This window comes from Octopus bimaculoides, chromosome 2 (genome assembly GCF_046866305.1).
Source record: "Octopus bimaculoides isolate indiv1 chromosome 2, ASM4686630v1, whole genome shotgun sequence".
In the NCBI taxonomy this organism is placed as follows: Eukaryota; Metazoa; Mollusca; class Cephalopoda; order Octopoda; family Octopodidae; genus Octopus; species Octopus bimaculoides.
In genome coordinates this window covers 97,961,458-97,978,479 of record NC_142929.1, presented here as the reverse complement: position 1 = coordinate 97,978,479, position 17,022 = coordinate 97,961,458, and the positions used below count along the sequence as shown (strand labels likewise).

General features: G+C 36.4%; 1 protein-coding gene across 2 annotated transcripts; it reads right to left on the bottom strand.

The window, feature by feature from the left end:
- Positions 1–1,384: 1,384 nt before the first annotated feature.
- On the bottom strand, positions 1,385–15,137 carry LOC106869106 (eukaryotic translation initiation factor 3 subunit G). 2 transcript variants are annotated; one of them, XM_014914646.3, is made up of 9 exons: positions 15,062–15,137; positions 14,915–14,952; positions 12,002–12,123; positions 10,829–10,888; positions 6,212–6,316; positions 5,500–5,782; positions 3,196–3,329; positions 1,674–1,780; positions 1,385–1,549 (listed from the first exon to the last, which is right to left on the bottom strand). In XM_014914646.3, the coding sequence occupies exons 1-9, from the start codon at positions 15,067–15,069 to the stop codon at positions 1,531–1,533; spliced, it is 876 nt and encodes a 291-aa protein (XP_014770132.1). In that variant the 5' UTR covers positions 15,070–15,137; the 3' UTR covers positions 1,385–1,530. The 2 variants fall into 2 exon arrangements, with proteins under 2 accessions (XP_014770132.1, XP_052834452.1); XM_052978492.2 differs by lacking the exon at positions 14,915–14,952.
- Positions 15,138–17,022: the final 1,885 nt, after the last annotated feature.

Here is a 17,022-nt window from a genome sequence, read left to right as displayed (position 1 = left end):
TAACTTATTCTAGAGTTTATCTTAATTTTCCACTATATATATATTCATTGTAATTAAGATTCAATTGTTTATCCATTTTGAAAAATGATTAAATAAAGTACACCCCACACCCAGTTGCTGAAAGGTAATTATTCTATTACCTCATCTCTACCAGAATGACAAAAAGCCAATTAAACTCTTTCTTGGTCTTTCATCTACATTCATAGCATTCTCTTTTCTCACCCAGTCACTTTCATACTTCATCATTACATGACCCAGCCATCTTAACCAATGTTTTCAACATCCTTCATCGATTCTATTCCCATCATTCTCTGGAATTCATTGTCTTGTTCAGTAATACTTTTTACATTCATTGAGCTTTTCTCATTTCCATTCTTTTCAGGTCTCACTCTTTCTTTGTTTTTCTTCTCATTTTAATTCTGCTAACTTTTATGTGTATGTCTGTTAAAATTGAAAATCAAGCGAAAACCTTAAAACATGTTAGAAGCTAATAGAATTGATTGATTTATATGATTTTTTTATTATAATAGTTAACTGTGCTACTACTAAAACTATTCATGGAAGGCATACTCTTCCTAACATCAACCACACTACAGTCTACTAGTGCATTTGACCATTTCACTAGTATTAAGGAGGCTGTCATATCTTTGGCAAAATTGAAGGGCTCTTTCTATTCTATGGTGCCTGTTTCTTATCCAATATAATATCAATGTATGTACACATGTAAATGTTGAACGATGAAACATTTGGCTACCTGCCCTTAGATCCAACACAAGCAGCATGTCCAACTCTTCATCTCATTCTAAGAACATAGAATGAATATTAACTGAATATTAGACATATTCCCCAGTACTCTATGAAATCTGCATTCTACCATCTTAAAATAATTAGACAATTGAATTATGTTGAAAATTTACGTTTCATTAGTTAAAAAGCTGCACCCAGTACTAATTTTAAATTCTGTCGTGAAGTTAATGTTTAAAAATCTAGGTTACAAACTGTTTTACAATATAGGAAGTTTGATTATTGATATATTGTGTAGCTTTTAGCAGCCTTTCTTCTGAGTTCTTTTCCCATAGACTAACTATTGTCAAAATTTGCAGCAACAGTTGATTTTGATACATTTGGCTACCTGCCCTTAGATCCAACAAAAACTACTCTTTTCCAAGATTAATTAATATAAGTTATTTTTATAGCTAAATTTGAAGTTTAAACATACTTTAGATTAATTAGAAATAAACTAAAGCTAACTGCACAAATGTGTTTCATCATTACAAGAGTGACTAACATTTTACTCAGCATCAATAAGCACTTTCTTACAAGTTGGACTATATGTATCAAATCTCAATAAACTCAGAAAAAAAAGTGAACAGTACAAAAGGCATTGTTTTATTAAGTTTTATTAATGTTTCACATGTCAGCTGCAGCTGACTGTTGTGGGTACTATTTAATGCAATAAAATGTTTAGGCAGCATCATCAAGAGAACACCTAAATGTGTGGGAGTCATCAACTTCTACAACACACAGCTATCAAGATGTTACAGATGGCCTGCAAAGAAGATAACATCAAATTTAAAAGGACAAATGTTTTTGTACAACATAAACAGAGTATGAACGAAAGAGAAGAAATCTCCAGAGAGAAAGTAACTAGAAAAAGTTATGGTTAAACTTACTTTGCCCATTCAACATTAAGAATCAAGTGGTCATAACCATAGCCAGATACTCCAAGAATAGCCCGAGCTGCATCTTCACGGCGATGAAAATTGATGAAAGCAAAACCCTGATCAGAGAAAAGAGAAATTATTAGAAAACCACGAGACAACTATGAGATAAGTGCACATGTAATGTTTCCACATTTATCTCACTCCAATGTTGACACTAACAACAACACAACATATTTTATATATATAAAGTTCTCTATTCCAGGGACCAAAAAAGCAATAAGAAATAGAAGAAAATATAAGCTTAATGTAACTCTTTATAATCCTGAGTATACCTTTCAAAAAATGTTTTGAAAAGCTTTTCTTGAATATACTTATTCTATATCTCAAGTCCAAATAATTCATGTTGCTTTACAAGTGGTAATTTTCTTTGCCTTTTTCATCATACAGTAACTTATAGTTTTCTTGTCTTTTTTTTTATTCTTTTCATTTTAAACATTGTTACAAAGCAATAAATTTGTAACAAACTGATGTTTATTTTATCAAACCAAAGTGTATGAAAAGCTAAATCAGATGAATATGGCATTTTATTTAGTATGTTAACATTTCTGCGACAGATGTAGAATTGCTGAATGAATCTCAATTCATCCCCAACACTTGTTTTAATCAAACCATCAGGAATAAAAGTTAAAGTCAAATCCATCCAGCACTATTTTAATTCAGAATGTAAGATCATCATCATCGTTTAACGTCCGCTTTCCATGCTAGCATGGGTTGGACGATTTGACTGAGGACTGGTGAAACCGGATGGCAACACCAGGCTCCAATCTAATTTGGCAGAGTTTCTACAGCTGGATGCCCTTCCTAACGCCAACCACTCAGAGAGTGTAGTGGGTGCTTTTACGTGTCACCCGCACGAAAACGGCCACGCTCGAAATGGTGTCTTTTATGTGCCACCCGCACAAGCCAGTCCAGGGGCACTGGCAACGATCTCACTCGAAAATCCTACGGGAGCCAGTCAGGCGGTACTGGCAACGGCCACGCTCAAAATGGTGCATCTCATGTGCCACCCGCACAAGAGCCAGTCCAGGGGCACTGGCAACGATCTTACTTGGCTTGCCGGGTCTTCTCATACAAGTATTTGTGCATCAAATTTTCCATTAGTTGATGTTTAAAAAAAAAAAACATGATTTTCTTTTCTTTTTTTCATTACTTAGTTTCTGATATAAAATGTGTATGGAAAGTGTTAAAGCTACCAAGTTCAATATCTGTGAAAATGCACATTGAAATAAGTATGTCACAATACAGCTACTCAAAATGGGTTTACTGTGTTACATAGCTGTATATTTATGCCTTCCATGAATAGTTTTAGTAGTAGCACAGTTAACTATTATAATAAAAAAAATCATATAAATCAATCAATTCTATTAGCTTCTAACATGTTTTAAGGTTTTCGCTTGATTTTCAATTTTAACAGACATACACATAAAAGTTAGCAGAATTAAAATGAGAAGAAAAACAAAGAAAATCTCACTTTCGATTGGCATGTGTTTTTATCTTTAGCCAAATATATTCTGTGAATAGTTCCAAAGGGCCGGAATAGCTCTTGTAAATCAGCTTCACGAGTATCCTCAGAGAGATTCGTCACACGGATTGTAGCAAAGTCATCTGAATAAAGAAATCAATAGTGAGACAATACAATATATTTACATAAACTACTGATATAAACATTTCTTGCTGACCAATTGACATCCTAATATTTTAAAATTATAGACATATCGATTTCTACTGTAGATCTGAAGTTTTAGGCTAGGAAAATTAAGTGCTTCACCTAAAGATATATCTTCTGTCGAAGAAGCATTTTGGCCTGTGAAATTACAACTACATGATCCAAAATTATACCTTTATGTGTGCATGTGTGAATCAGTATAATTATATGATCATAAATACTGAAGCATTTAATTTTGATGACAAGTTTTAACTAAGCAAACAGTCATCATCCTTTAACGCCCGCTTTCTATGCTGGCATGGGTTTGACTGAAAAAACTGGGGAGCTACACTAGGTTCCAATCTGGTTTGGTATGGTTTCTACGGTTGGATGTCCTTCCTAATGCCAACCACTCTAAGAGTGTAGTGGGTGCTATTTATATGCCACATATATGTTTGTGAATGTATAAATGTTTATATTCCCTAGAATCAATGTAACATGTAGCTCTATACTTTTCAAGCCCAACAGAATAAAAATCCCTTCCTTGAAAAGCAAGTAAAGATTGATGAAAGGAAGGGCATATGGCTGTAAAGTACAACCTCATCAATTAATATTCATCTAATCCATGCCAGCATGGAAATACAAGACACAAAATGAAGATATGACATTAAGGTTGAGAAGTTTGATGCTCAACCACATGGTCTCAGGTTTAGTCTCATTGAACATCATCTTTGGAAAATGTCTTCTAATATAACCCTAAGCCAACCAAAGCCTTGAGTGGATATGGTAGACAAAAAATGAAAGGACCCCTATCATATGTGCATGTGAGTGTGGATGTACCTCCTTGCCTTGACATCATTTGGTTGCTGTAAATGAATGTCAGTTACATAAGCAGTGTCATTCGGTTTCAATATTCTGCATAAACACGTTAACCAATGGGAGAATATTACTTTGCTAGGAAACAAGTGAGAGTTGGTGGCGAGAAGGGCATCCACCTATAAAAAATTTGCTTCAATAAACTCCATCTGACTCATACAATCATAGAAAAGTAGACATTAAAACAATGATGGTGATGGAAATATATATATAAAATTAAGAACACAGCAATGTGTGGTTAAGAAGCTTGCTTCCTAACCATGTGGTCTTGGGTTCAGTCCTACTGTATGGCACCTTGGGCAAGTGTCTACTATAGCTTCTATCCAATCAAAGCCTTGTGAATGGATATGGTAGACAGAAATTGAAAGAAAACTGCCATGTATGTGTTTGTGTGTATCCATGTCTCAACATCGTGTAATCGTTGGAAATGAACATCATCATACTAGAGATGTTGTCTCCAGTCTTCTGTGAAAAACATGTCAGGTGATGGGAAATATTACTTTGTTGGGAAACAAGTGAGAATTGGCAACAAGGGCATCTGGTTGTAGAAAAATCTGCCTCAACAAATCACATCTAACCCACGCAAGCATAAAAAAGTGGACATTCAATGATGATGTTGAGCCTCACAAGCAATGATGATGGGCTGAGATGTCTGGTGATATGAGGTTCTTGCAAGGACCTGACCACCTCAGCAAAAGTTCTGGAAGCACTGTGCATTATGTGCTCTCCACCCACACATTACACTAACCCCCACCCAATGAACCAAACTACATCTTACCATGTACTACACTTGCCCCCAACTCTGGCTTCTGCAACCCAACACTGTTTATCATCTCTCTTCTTTCTCCATGTACCTTCTCTACAAACTTTCGTCACCAGGCATAAAACTATCTCCTCCAATATACGCACCCTCTCAGCTGAGGGGCTCTATGTCTTGATGGCCTCACCAGTACCACGTAAAAAGCACTCAGTACATTCTGCAAAATGGTTGGCATCATGAAGGGTATCTAGCCATAGAAACTACGCCAAAGCAGACACTAGAGCCTGGCATAGTCCTCTAGCTTGCCAGCTCCTGTCAAATCATCTAACTTATGCCAGCATGGAAAACAAATGTTAAATAACGATGATGTTATGCATAAAACAGAGGCAGCTATGTGCACAATTGAAATGTTATATACAAGATATGCTCAAGTAAACAAACATTCTTTAAAATATTTGAGGTTCACCAGGAAAACACTAAAACAATATATTTACCTCGTTTGCTATTGTTCATTGATTCTCCTCGTCCTTTGTTGGCACCATCACGCAAACTTGGTGGTACATATTTGCCAGTTTTTGATGCCAATGAACCAGCAGCACTACCAGGAGTTGTTGCATCTTGTTTCTTCTCTCCTTCCTTGAGATTATCTTGTAATGGTTGTAGAGTGTCCTTATAAGGACATCTGGTAGTCCAATGATCTCCTTTACAAATACGGCAAGTAACAATTTTCTGAGATTTTATTTTCAGAAGTGGGTCATCGTCTGTTTCAATTTGGTGCTGAAAATATTTAGAAAGTACTATTTGTCAAAAAGCTGAGTCATGTACAATTCCGTTATGTTTGTACAAAAAAATTAACACATTGTTTTCAAAGGAATTTTCATATTAATGCTTTACCATCCAGATTACTGCCAAATGCAAAGCTCATTTTATACACACCCTTCTGAACTGATCATGCATTATCTTATCAAGATTTTGAAGAGGTCATTGTTTACGTTTAGAATGACATGGTAGAGTGTGAGAGGATGCGTCTTGCCAGCTTGAACATAAAACACGCAGAACATTTGAACTGGATGGGGCTAGTTTAAAATCTAAAGTCTTAAGGTAATTTGAAGCAGGATGCAATGTATTTTTCTGACAAGAATATTGAAGAACTAATAAAATGCAATACAATTAGTATATTCCGTAAGTAGACAAAGGGTTACATACCTCTTTACTGTTCAAAAATGACATGAATATGTCTTCAGAAATAATCGTGTTTGCAGGGTTAGGACCTGGTGGATCACTTTCAGCAGATCCAAACTTCTTCCATTGCTGAAAAAAGAACAAATATGGTCATAGTATAGCTAAAAAACAAGACAGTGAAAATAAGAATTTTACATAAAATTCATTAGCTGCATTGTTGAACCTTAGCATAGCAAGTCTTCATATTAAGACAAGTTTATCATCTATTTATCAACTACACCCTTTTGTTACCATATTTCTGTTGAGATGCTCTGTGTTTCTTTTCAATTAATTTTAAAATAACAAAGAATTTAATAAAATAACTTAGTTATCATTAAGCTAGTGTTAGGAACATAAATTGTGACTAAAGTTTGGTGGAAGATTTTGTGCAACAAAATCTGTCTTCTAGTGAATCTTGTATCGAGCTCTAAAACTAACAGTCAAATCTCCTGCAAACAAACTGTCTTCTGACTAGGTAGACCTATAGGTAAAGATGTTCAAAACATTTTTGTAATGTATCCAGAATACATATCACTCTTTTTTTAGGTTAAACAGCTAGTAAAAATATTCTAGAGAGAACAAACTAGGACGTACTCAGCTTCAAAAATCGAGTAATATGGGAGAAAATCTTACACTTGTATTAATACCAGACAACTGTTTTGCCTTTGTTGACTATCAACAAACATGGCATAATCTGAGTCTGAAAGAGATATAAGGCAAGACTGAAAAGTTCATAGGGTGACTATGAAGGAGTGATGCTAGAACCATGAAATCTTGCATGCATTAATTTCAATCTCCTTAATAACTGCATTGTTTCAAGTTGGATCAGGTAATGAGAGGTATCAAGTTGTTGGATTAGGAAATGAACGTCACAGCCTAACTAATTAGGGAGAGAGTCAGCTTAGATGAGACACAGTTTGGGTTCGTGCCAGGAAAAAGCACCACTGATGCTATATTTCTGGTAAGACAGCTGCAGGAGAAATACCTAGCCAAAGATAAACCTCTGTACCTGGCTTTCGTTGACATAGAGAAAGCCTTTGACAGGGTCCCCCGATCCCTTGTCTTGTGGTCAATGAGGAAACTAGTGATAGATGAATGGTTCGTGAGAGCTGTGCGAGTCATGCACAGGGACGCCGTCAATAAGGTGAGGGTTTGCAATGAGTAGTGAAGAATTTCGGGTAGACGTAGGGGTCCACCAAGGTTCAGTCCTCATCCCCCTCCTATTTATCATAGTCTTCCAGGCAATAACAGAGGAATTCAAGACAGGATGCCCCTGGGAGCTCCTCTATGCTGATGTCCTTGCTCTATTTGCTGAGTCATTATCAGAACTAGAGAAGTTTCAGGTGTGGAAGCAAGGATTAGAATCGAAGGGCCTTAGAGTCAACCTCACTAAAACCAAAGTCCTAATAAGTAGGAAGGTAAACAAAACACAAACCCCTTCAAGTAGATGGCCCTGCTCGATCTGTAGAAAAGGCGTAGGTAGAAACTCCATAAGATGTACCCAGTATAAGCTATGGACACATAAGAGGTGCAGCAATATCAAAGGAAGGCTAACTAGCAAGATAGTTTTTGTATGTGGCAAATGCTCAGGTGCTATAAACACTGAAAATATGCAGAGAACAAATTCTGTCACATTCCAGGGAGAAAAACTAGAAGTAGTTGATCGCTTCCATTACCTAGGTGGCCAAGTCAGTGGTGGGGGAGGGTGTACTGAAAGTGTAGCTGCTAGAATAAGAATAGCCTGGGCAAAGTTCAGAGAGCTTTTACCTCTGCTGGTGACAAAGGGCCTCTCGCTCAGAGTAAAAGGCAGACTGTATGACGCATGTGGACAAACAGCCATGCTACATCGCAGTGAAACATGGGCCACGACTGCTGAGGACATGCGTAAACTCGCAAGGAATGAAGCCAGTATGCTCTGATGGATGTGTAATGTCAGTGTGCATACTCGACAAAGTGTAAGTACCTTGAGAGAAAAGTTGGACGTAAGAAGCATCAGTTGTGGTGTGCAAGAGAGACGATTGCGCTGGTATGGTCATTTGGCAAGAATGGATGAGGATAGCTGTGTGAAAAAGTGTCACAGCCTAGCAGTTAAGAGTACCTGTGGAAGAGGTAGACCCAGGAAGACCTGGGATGAGGTGGTGAAGCACAACCTTCAAACATTAGGCCTCACCAAGGCAATGACTAGTGCCCAAGACCTTTGGAAATATGCTGTGCATGAGAAGACCCAACAAGCCAAGTGAGACCATAACCCGTGACCTTTACCAGGGGTGTAGCCAGCCCACTTATGTGTACCTTTCCTTCTTTGGACACAAAACCCTGCTTGCGAAGACCTGTTGAGGCAAGTGAAATCATACCAAATTCAACAACTGGCACCCATGCCAACCTCTCCTTCATTGGACACTAAACTCTATTTGCAAAAACCTGTTGGGGCAAGTGAAATCGTAACTGAACCAAATTCGATGACTGGCACCCGTGTCAGTGGAGCGCTAAAAGCACCATCCGAGTGGGATTACTACCAGAGCAGCGGTCTGGCTGCCATGCTGGTGGCACATAAAAAGCACCATTTGAGTGTGATCGTTACCAGCGTCGCCTTACTGGCACTTGTACCAGTGGCATGTAAACAAAACATTCGAGTGAAGTCGCTGCCAGTGCCGCTGGACTGACTCCTGTGCAGGTGTCACGTAAAAACACCTTTTTGAGCGTGGCCGTTGCCAGAACCGTCAGCCTGGCCCTCATGCCGGTAGCACGTAAAAGCACCCACTACACTCTCGGAGTGGTTGGCGTTAGGAAGGGCATCCAGCTGTAGAAACTTTGCCAGATCAGATTGGAACCTGGTGCAGCCATCTGGTTCGCCAGTCCTCAGTCAAATCGTCCAACCCATGCTAGCATGGAAAGCGAACGTTAAACGACGATGATGATGATTGTTTCCAGGCAACTAACACCTGACTCTTCAAAGAAAACTATAACAGTAACTAGTAGCAACTTCTCAGGAAAATTTGGCATCTTGGTGTTATCAAGTACCTGCTGAAGAATGATTTTGCTCCCATGGTTGCTACATTACGTTCAAGCTTGATCAACAATGCACAAGTGAACAGCTGAATTTAGTAGAGGAAGGGAGTCTTGAAGATAACTCATGGTCTGGACGTTCTACAATAGTCACCACCGAGGAAAACATTTGTGTTCACTACATGGTAATGGGTGACAGACAATGGATTATAAACCAAATAGTCAAGGCTATTAGCATATGCCACAAGAGAGTTGAAAATATTCTACACAATGAACTTGGCATGATGAAGGTTTCTGCTCAGTGGGTGCCACATCATCTGATGCACCAGGCTGATCACATCATGGGAAAATCTGACACTGAGGAAGATCCAGCTGGTTTCCTTGAAATTTTCATAACCCAGGAGTGTTAGCTTTATCACTTTGAACTAGGGACAAAAAAGGCAATCCATGCAGTGGAAACACCCCTCTTCACCTGCTCCAAAAAAGGTCTGCCTCTGCAGAAAGATGATGGCTTCAGTTATTTAGGATGCAAAAGGCACTGTTTATTCTTCAAAAGAGTCACCATCAATGGAGAGTATTATGCCAACTTTCTGAGGCAGTCACAAAAGGCTATCAAGACTAAACGCCCAGGAAAACTGATGAAAGTGGTCTTGATCTTGTTTCATCAGGACAATGCTTCAGTATACAAATTTTTGGTTTCAATGTGACTATGGCATTGAATTGGTTGATCACGCTCTCTATTCTCCTGATTTGGCCCCATCTGATTATCATCTATTCCTCAACATGAAAAAAATCTTGGCTGGGAACCAGTATTACAGTGATGTCAAATCTGCTGTTTTGACCAACAGCATGAAAGCTTCTCCACCAATGGGATCCAAGCACTGCAACACTGATGGAAGAAGTGTGAGGACAGCAACAGGGACTATGTTGAAAAATATACCTCATTTGGTCAAATTCCATTAGAGTATCTTGGTCAACTTATGAATTTTTCAGCTGACACCTGTATATCAGAAGTTGACACTAGATAGCATAAAATATGAATAGAAAAGAGAGGGGATAATATTTCTACTCCCTTTCCTTGCATTTATATGTCAAATATAATTAAATCTGCAGAACATAACTTTTTTAAAAAACCTAAGATGAAAGAATAAATCAAATGATTCTCAAAGTGAGAGATCAAAAATTAATAGCAAAATCAACTGAATAGCAAGGTTTTAATAAAAAAACTATTCATGGAACATCAGATCAATTTACTTTGCTGCTGTAGATAAATGCTGGGTCAAGAGTTAATCTAGGTGATGAATTGATAATTTTTATTTAAAATCATCAAGACATTCATCTGTATACAATGTTCTTGCAGTTTGATACTAATTGGAACTTATACATTAAAATAGAATAGGATGAAATAGTACTCAATCTGATACAATCACATTCTTGTGTATATGCTTATTTAAACACACATCACAAAGGAATTTTTTTTAATGAAATATCGAATGCGAATGCAGTTTCATAAAATAAAATTAGTGGATGTAAATGTAATTGAATTTCTAGTAAAAGAAGTTGAGAGAAAGAAAAAGAAAATAATAAAAAGCAAACCTTTCGCCTGGCAATAGATTTAGTGAGCTTTTTTGTTTCAACTCTGTAAGATTTGATAACCTATAAAACAAAATACATGAATAAGCAATATCATCATCATTTAACATCTGTCTTCCACGCTTATGTAGTTATATTAAACTCAAGACTATAAATAGCTTGGCATTCCAAACCATGTTTGTTGTCTTCAATTTAGTCACAGTAATGATTGCACATTCAAACCAAGAGAAACAAAAATGGTCGAGAGAAAAACAGTACGAGTTAAATATACAGGGAGCCAGTCTTTCAAAAATAGAATTTCTAATATTTCCTAGACTATGAGGTAAAATAATTTAATGAATTAAATTTGCCAAAGCAGTTAGTTCAAAGATAGAAAATACCTTCGTGATTTAATTCAGTAACTGTAAACTCTGTGGAGTTGAACTAAATTGCCAAAATGAACACAAGGAACCTATCACAACTGTGATATTTGCAAATCATGATAACTCTTACGTCCACTTTCCTATGATTCCATAGGTCAGATGGAATTCATGCAAACAGATTTTCTATGGTGAGATGTCCTTCCTGCCATCATTTTTCACCTGTTCCTAAGTTAATATTTCCCCATGGTTGAACAAATTTACACGGGAGATTGGAAATGAAGACTCTGCTTGTGTAACAGTGCCAGTTGCTTCAAATTATCACATAATACTAAGACAAGAAGATGCAGTCATACACACACATTAATAGGCTTTCAGTTTCTGCCTACCAAATTTACTCAAGGTTTTGGCCAACCTGGTTGTATAGTAGAAGACACTTGCCCACGGGGTCACACAGTGGGACTGAACCTGAAATCACAGAGTTGAGAAGCAAACTTCTTAACCATGAAGCCATGGCAGAACCTAGTATAAATGTAATGTTTTAGCTAAAAATAAACACTGCACTTAATATGCTAAGAATGCACCATGTTAATTTTGTAGTCAATCAAGCAACAAACTTAAATATGTCAAACAGCAATACTGATTAAATAGGTGTTAAAATCAATCTTCAAAAGTAAACACAGATGCAATGGTAATTGAGTCATAAATTCATGACTCAATAGATTGCTGTCCACATGGTTATATTTTTAAATGCTAACTTAAGGCACTATTTCACATATGATAGATTCATATAAATAAAACAAAATTCGTGTCATACCTTAATGTGCTTCCCTAAGTCTTCACTCCAATTGACTTCTGTGATTTTCTTCAGTCCATCTTTCTCTTCAATAGTTGCTTCACCCGATTCTCCAGGAGCTAGAATTATTTCGTCTTCATTATCTAGGTTTAAAAAAAAATACATATATTTTACACTATTACAAAGCCAAATATTCGTGGATGAAGGAAGAATAGTCAACTTTCATTGCTAGTCCCAGAAAACATTGAAATAAAAATTTCATCCACCTAACACTTAAGATTCAATACTTGTATTTATCTCTGTAAGGCAAGATAAGTGAAAAGTAAAATCAATTGTTAGGTTTTGAACTAAGAACACAACTAAATTCTTCTAATGCAATTTGTTGATCCTGCCATCAACTAATAATGATTATTAAGAAAGCTACAAAGTAGAGAGTAAAGTAAATTACATTGATTCCATAATTGACCAGTACTTATTTTATTGAGACCACAAATATGAAAAGTCAGCCATAGGATCTGAACCAAGAACAAAAAGGAATGTAACACTGCAAAACATCCTGTCAGTCAGGTGCTATACCACCGAGTAATAAAATGTGAGGAAAAAATATCCATTGGGTAATATGAACAAGAAAAAAAATCATTATTGTACCTATGGCAACTTATCTTCTAAACCAAAAAATATGTCGTCAGGAATGGGATGATCTCCACAATATCAGGAACTTGTAGAGAGGGTGGCCACTGGGGATATGGGCCACTTGATTTTGGTGTGAAGGCGTTTTCTATGGTGATATCAGGGCCGATGGCAGTTTGCCAAATGACACTTTTTTTTGTGTGTTTCTATCTAGTTAAGCTTGCTTGCCATTTTTTGGTGGAAGTATATTCTATTCTGCCTGTTTTGTTTGCAGTTACCTGGAATACCCTGTATTTAGACACTGAGCTGTTATTTGATAAGTTATATATGATTAATTCTATTTTAGATAAACATTAAAAGACAAGAAACGAGAGAAGCATCTGATTATGAAAGGTATGATGTGTACAACTGTATTAATATAGAATTTTAATACATGGTACTTTGAGCAAACAAGCACAAGATATAGGTAAAGAAAATGAATTTGACTGAAACACTAATAGACTTTTGACAATCAGAACAATAAGAATACAAGTTTAAGAGGTTTGGAAATGTCATTTCACACACCTGTCAAATGAATGACTAGGGAAAAGCAGAAACTTGAGATTTTAGTGCCGAAATGAACATTTTTTAAAAATCGTTCTGACGAAATATGATACTTCTAGTAAATCTAACATTTTAAAAATAAATGTAAATATTTTGAGAGAATTGCAAGACTTGACTGATTCTGACGAAGGATATCTTATTAGCAGACAATTGGTACCCCCAAGTATTTATTGTTGTTTAAACATTTCCATGGGGTGTCGAAGCAAGATACAGTGGGTTTGTATTTAAAAGGCGAAAGAAAACTTAAACGATGGTTTATTTTTTACAATATACATGATTTCTTTCAAATATAAAAAAAAAAATGTTCCGTTGAATCCATAAAGATACATACTTTTTCAACTGTCTTGCGAGAAAAACAACAAAAAACACCACTCGATTCTAGCAAGACAATGCTGTTTTGAATAAATGAGCAATTCATCCAGCCTCTTTAACCAATTGCCCTAAAATCGGTCGAAAAATATGAAAAAATGCTCACCAGATATTGTAAAATACAACTAAGCACTTGTAATTAAAGACGGGTGCGTAGTTAAAGATGTATCACTGAATCAGTTCATTACTTTCATGGAATGTATAAAATAGCAACTGCAAGCCTAAATTAAATGAGAATTTACCATAGAATTTCCGGTTCTACTGTAAAAAAGCTCGAATAACAAATCTGAACTAGTTTTTTGTTGTGCCAATGTCCAACATAGACTATCATTATACTAAAAGGACTGAGGCGAAATTTTTTTGTAAAATTTACATGTACTTTTATTCATTATATACCATATAGCTTATCCTAGATATTGATGCGATCGTGTACTTATACGACAAACAAATATATTATTAAATTTTATATATCAATTATTCAATTCTATCTATACTAACAAGTACAATTATGTCCAACTCACAATCTGCGTCATTTTTCTACTCGAGACAAAAGCTATCGTGGCAGAATCATTTGTGTCGGACAAAAGTGCTTTGTGGTATTTAATTACGACACTTTTATGTTTTCAGTTCAAATCACATCGAAAACAATTTTGATTTTCAGCTTCATGAGATTGATAAGATGGCAAATAATTTACTAAGGTTAATTTATATTCCAATAGTGCAACGGAGATGGAGAAGGACCCAACAATATAAGATGTTAAACAAAAGATAACGAAAAATCTCCAGCATAGACTGCGAAGAAATCTATCCTCTTTAATTGATCCAATTAGGATAGATGCAACATGAAGTTCGAAACTGAGAAAAACAAAAAAAAAAAATCCATTGAACGGCGCCATTTAGAATCCGTAACAGAAGAGAACCGACAGCTGGTTAAAGTGTGGATGTGTATATATTTATAAACATGAGTGTATGTGAAATATCAAAGGAGAGGATGGGATCCATCAGGAAAAGGTTCTTGTTTTAAAATTATTTCAAACATTGATAAAAAGTTAAAATAGTATTAATGAATTCTGACAGCTGTAGGAAAAATAGCGAAATAGTAAAAGCATGTGGTGAAAGAAAATCTTTACACCGGCTGCTTTGATAATATTATGCCTTTAATAGTAGCTTGACAGATGTATCCTACTTTATGTTACTTATACCATTAACTAAAAACTGTGGAAATGAATTAACAAAAGTAAATTTAAATAGAGAGATTACAGCAACAAAAGAATATGATAAATAATTGTGGTCATTTACACCAAAATATAATTTGTGCGAAATAAGACGTACCTTCGTGTTCAACCTGTTCCGCCCAGCTCAGTTTTCCTCTGGTTAAAATTAAGAATCACATATATTAATATACGCAATCAAACGAGAAAGTATCTATTTCAACATGAAAGGACATTACAATGAATATAAATATAATGAAACACTTACGCATTCATAGTGAATTTCTTTTGAGAGCCACCACAACCTGCCGACTTTTTCCTTATGGCAACCACACTACCACAATGCACCACACTTCCGGTATGACGCAGAAGTTCAATTACTCTGGGAAACAAATTTTAAGTAAAGAATCATTTGTTGCTTCGTCCTGGATCCGCCCTGATCAAACAAACTAAGACCAAAGGGATTCTACCCGTAATCATCCTCTCTCTGGTTGATAGTTCCACTAAGATTACACTTTCCAATGTGTCCTCTTCTAAGATAGCAGAGTGTGATTTGACTGCTATTATCGCGGGCTGAGACATAATCTCTCTTGTTGACTGGAGATTGTGCAAAAAGCACATTTGCTAATTTTCTCGTTTTATTACATCTTAAGGCTAATTTATATGCATGCTGTTTATCACTACAACACGTCAGCTCTGGTCAAGAAGGCAGTCAAATTGGGCGAAAGTAAAGAATACGCACACTCGCGGTTAGGGTTAGGGTTAGGGTTTTTGTTACGCCGAAAACGAGTGGTGTACGTATTCTTTACCTCCGCCGTCAAAATGGTCAAAGATATCCAAGCCATATCCTCCCTGTCCTTATTTCCAGACGCAGTATATGAGTCCTTTCTTTTTCAAGACAGTAATGGGGTGATCTGAGAAGATTTAGCTACTGTTTTTTGTAGGTCGAAGACGCTTAAAAGCAGGCTTGTCTTTCTTAAAGTAATTTATTGTTTTAGTTGTTGTTTCACAGGGTAGCCTTGATTGATTAGACTTATGGTCAAAAGCACTTCAATCTTATGAAGAGCTTCTTTCAGGTTCCATTGCGAAATCCTCTCACAAGTCTTTAGCCAGTTAGGGCTATAGTAGAACTGGCCCAACATTCACACGGTAGGACTGAACCCAAGTCACATTGTTGTGAAGTGAGATTCACAGCCACACTTGCACCTATGTCCAGTCATGCGCACACACACTCTACTGAAATACTGTTCAAATCTAATTTGTTACATTCACTTTTTCTGTTTTTAGTTGGGACATAAAAATTGATGCTCATATGTAACATTATTTTACTCATCATCATTATCATTTAACGTCTGTTTTCCATGCTAGCATGGGTTAGACACCTTGACAGGGGCTGGACCAGGTTCCATAGTCTGTTTTGGTTTAGTTTCTGCAGCTGGACACCAACCACTCCGCAGAGTGTACTGGGTGCTTTTTTTGTAATTGATTAATTTCACCAGAGCCAGAATAATTTATTGACTAGTGGAGAATATATCTTCCTAATCTATGATTGTAGTAGAATTAAACCATTTTATCTGTTATTTTCTCATATTATTTTGATTGAAATTTATATTCTCTACTACATATAGGGTCAATCTGGTTGTGCGATTAAGAAGCTTGCTTCCAACGCACATTTTTGGGTTCAGTACAACTGAGTGCATCTCAGGCAAATGTCTTCTGCTAAAACCTTGGGCTGACCAAAGACTTGTGAGTGGATTTAATAGATGGAAACTGAAAGAAGCATCTTGTGTGTATGTATATATAAGTGTGTGTGTGTGCATGTGTTTGTGTCTCTGTCTTGACATCATATGAGCTGTAAATGAATGTCACCATCATACAAGCAATGTCATTCATTTCCAATATTCTGCAAAAAAATGTCTGGCTATTGGGAAATATCTTGCTTGGAAACAGGTGAGAGTTGGCAACAAGAAAGGCATCTGACCGTAGAAAATCTGCTTCAAATCTATCCAATCCATGCAAACATGAAAAAATGAATGTTAAAATTATAGTGATACTACTGCTCCTCTGATGATCATGATATTGTTTAACTTCCTCTTACTCTCTTCAGTTGACTAAGAGAAGTTAAACTGAGCTGACAAGAAATCTGCTGTTATTTCATCTAAACTATAGATTTAGATTTCTGCCGGAATTACTGGAGCATGCCGGGCGAAATGCTTAGCGGTATTTCGT

Coding starts and splice junctions, on each gene's coding strand:
- LOC106869106 (XM_014914646.3), bottom strand. Junction 12,124..14,914: donor GGAACAGGTTGAACACGAAG/GTACGTCTTATT, acceptor TTTTAAACCTAG/ATAATGAAGACGAAATAATT. Junction 3,330..5,499: donor AATGAACAATAGCAAACGAG/GTAAATATATTG, acceptor TTCTTTATTCAG/ATGACTTTGCTACAATCCGT.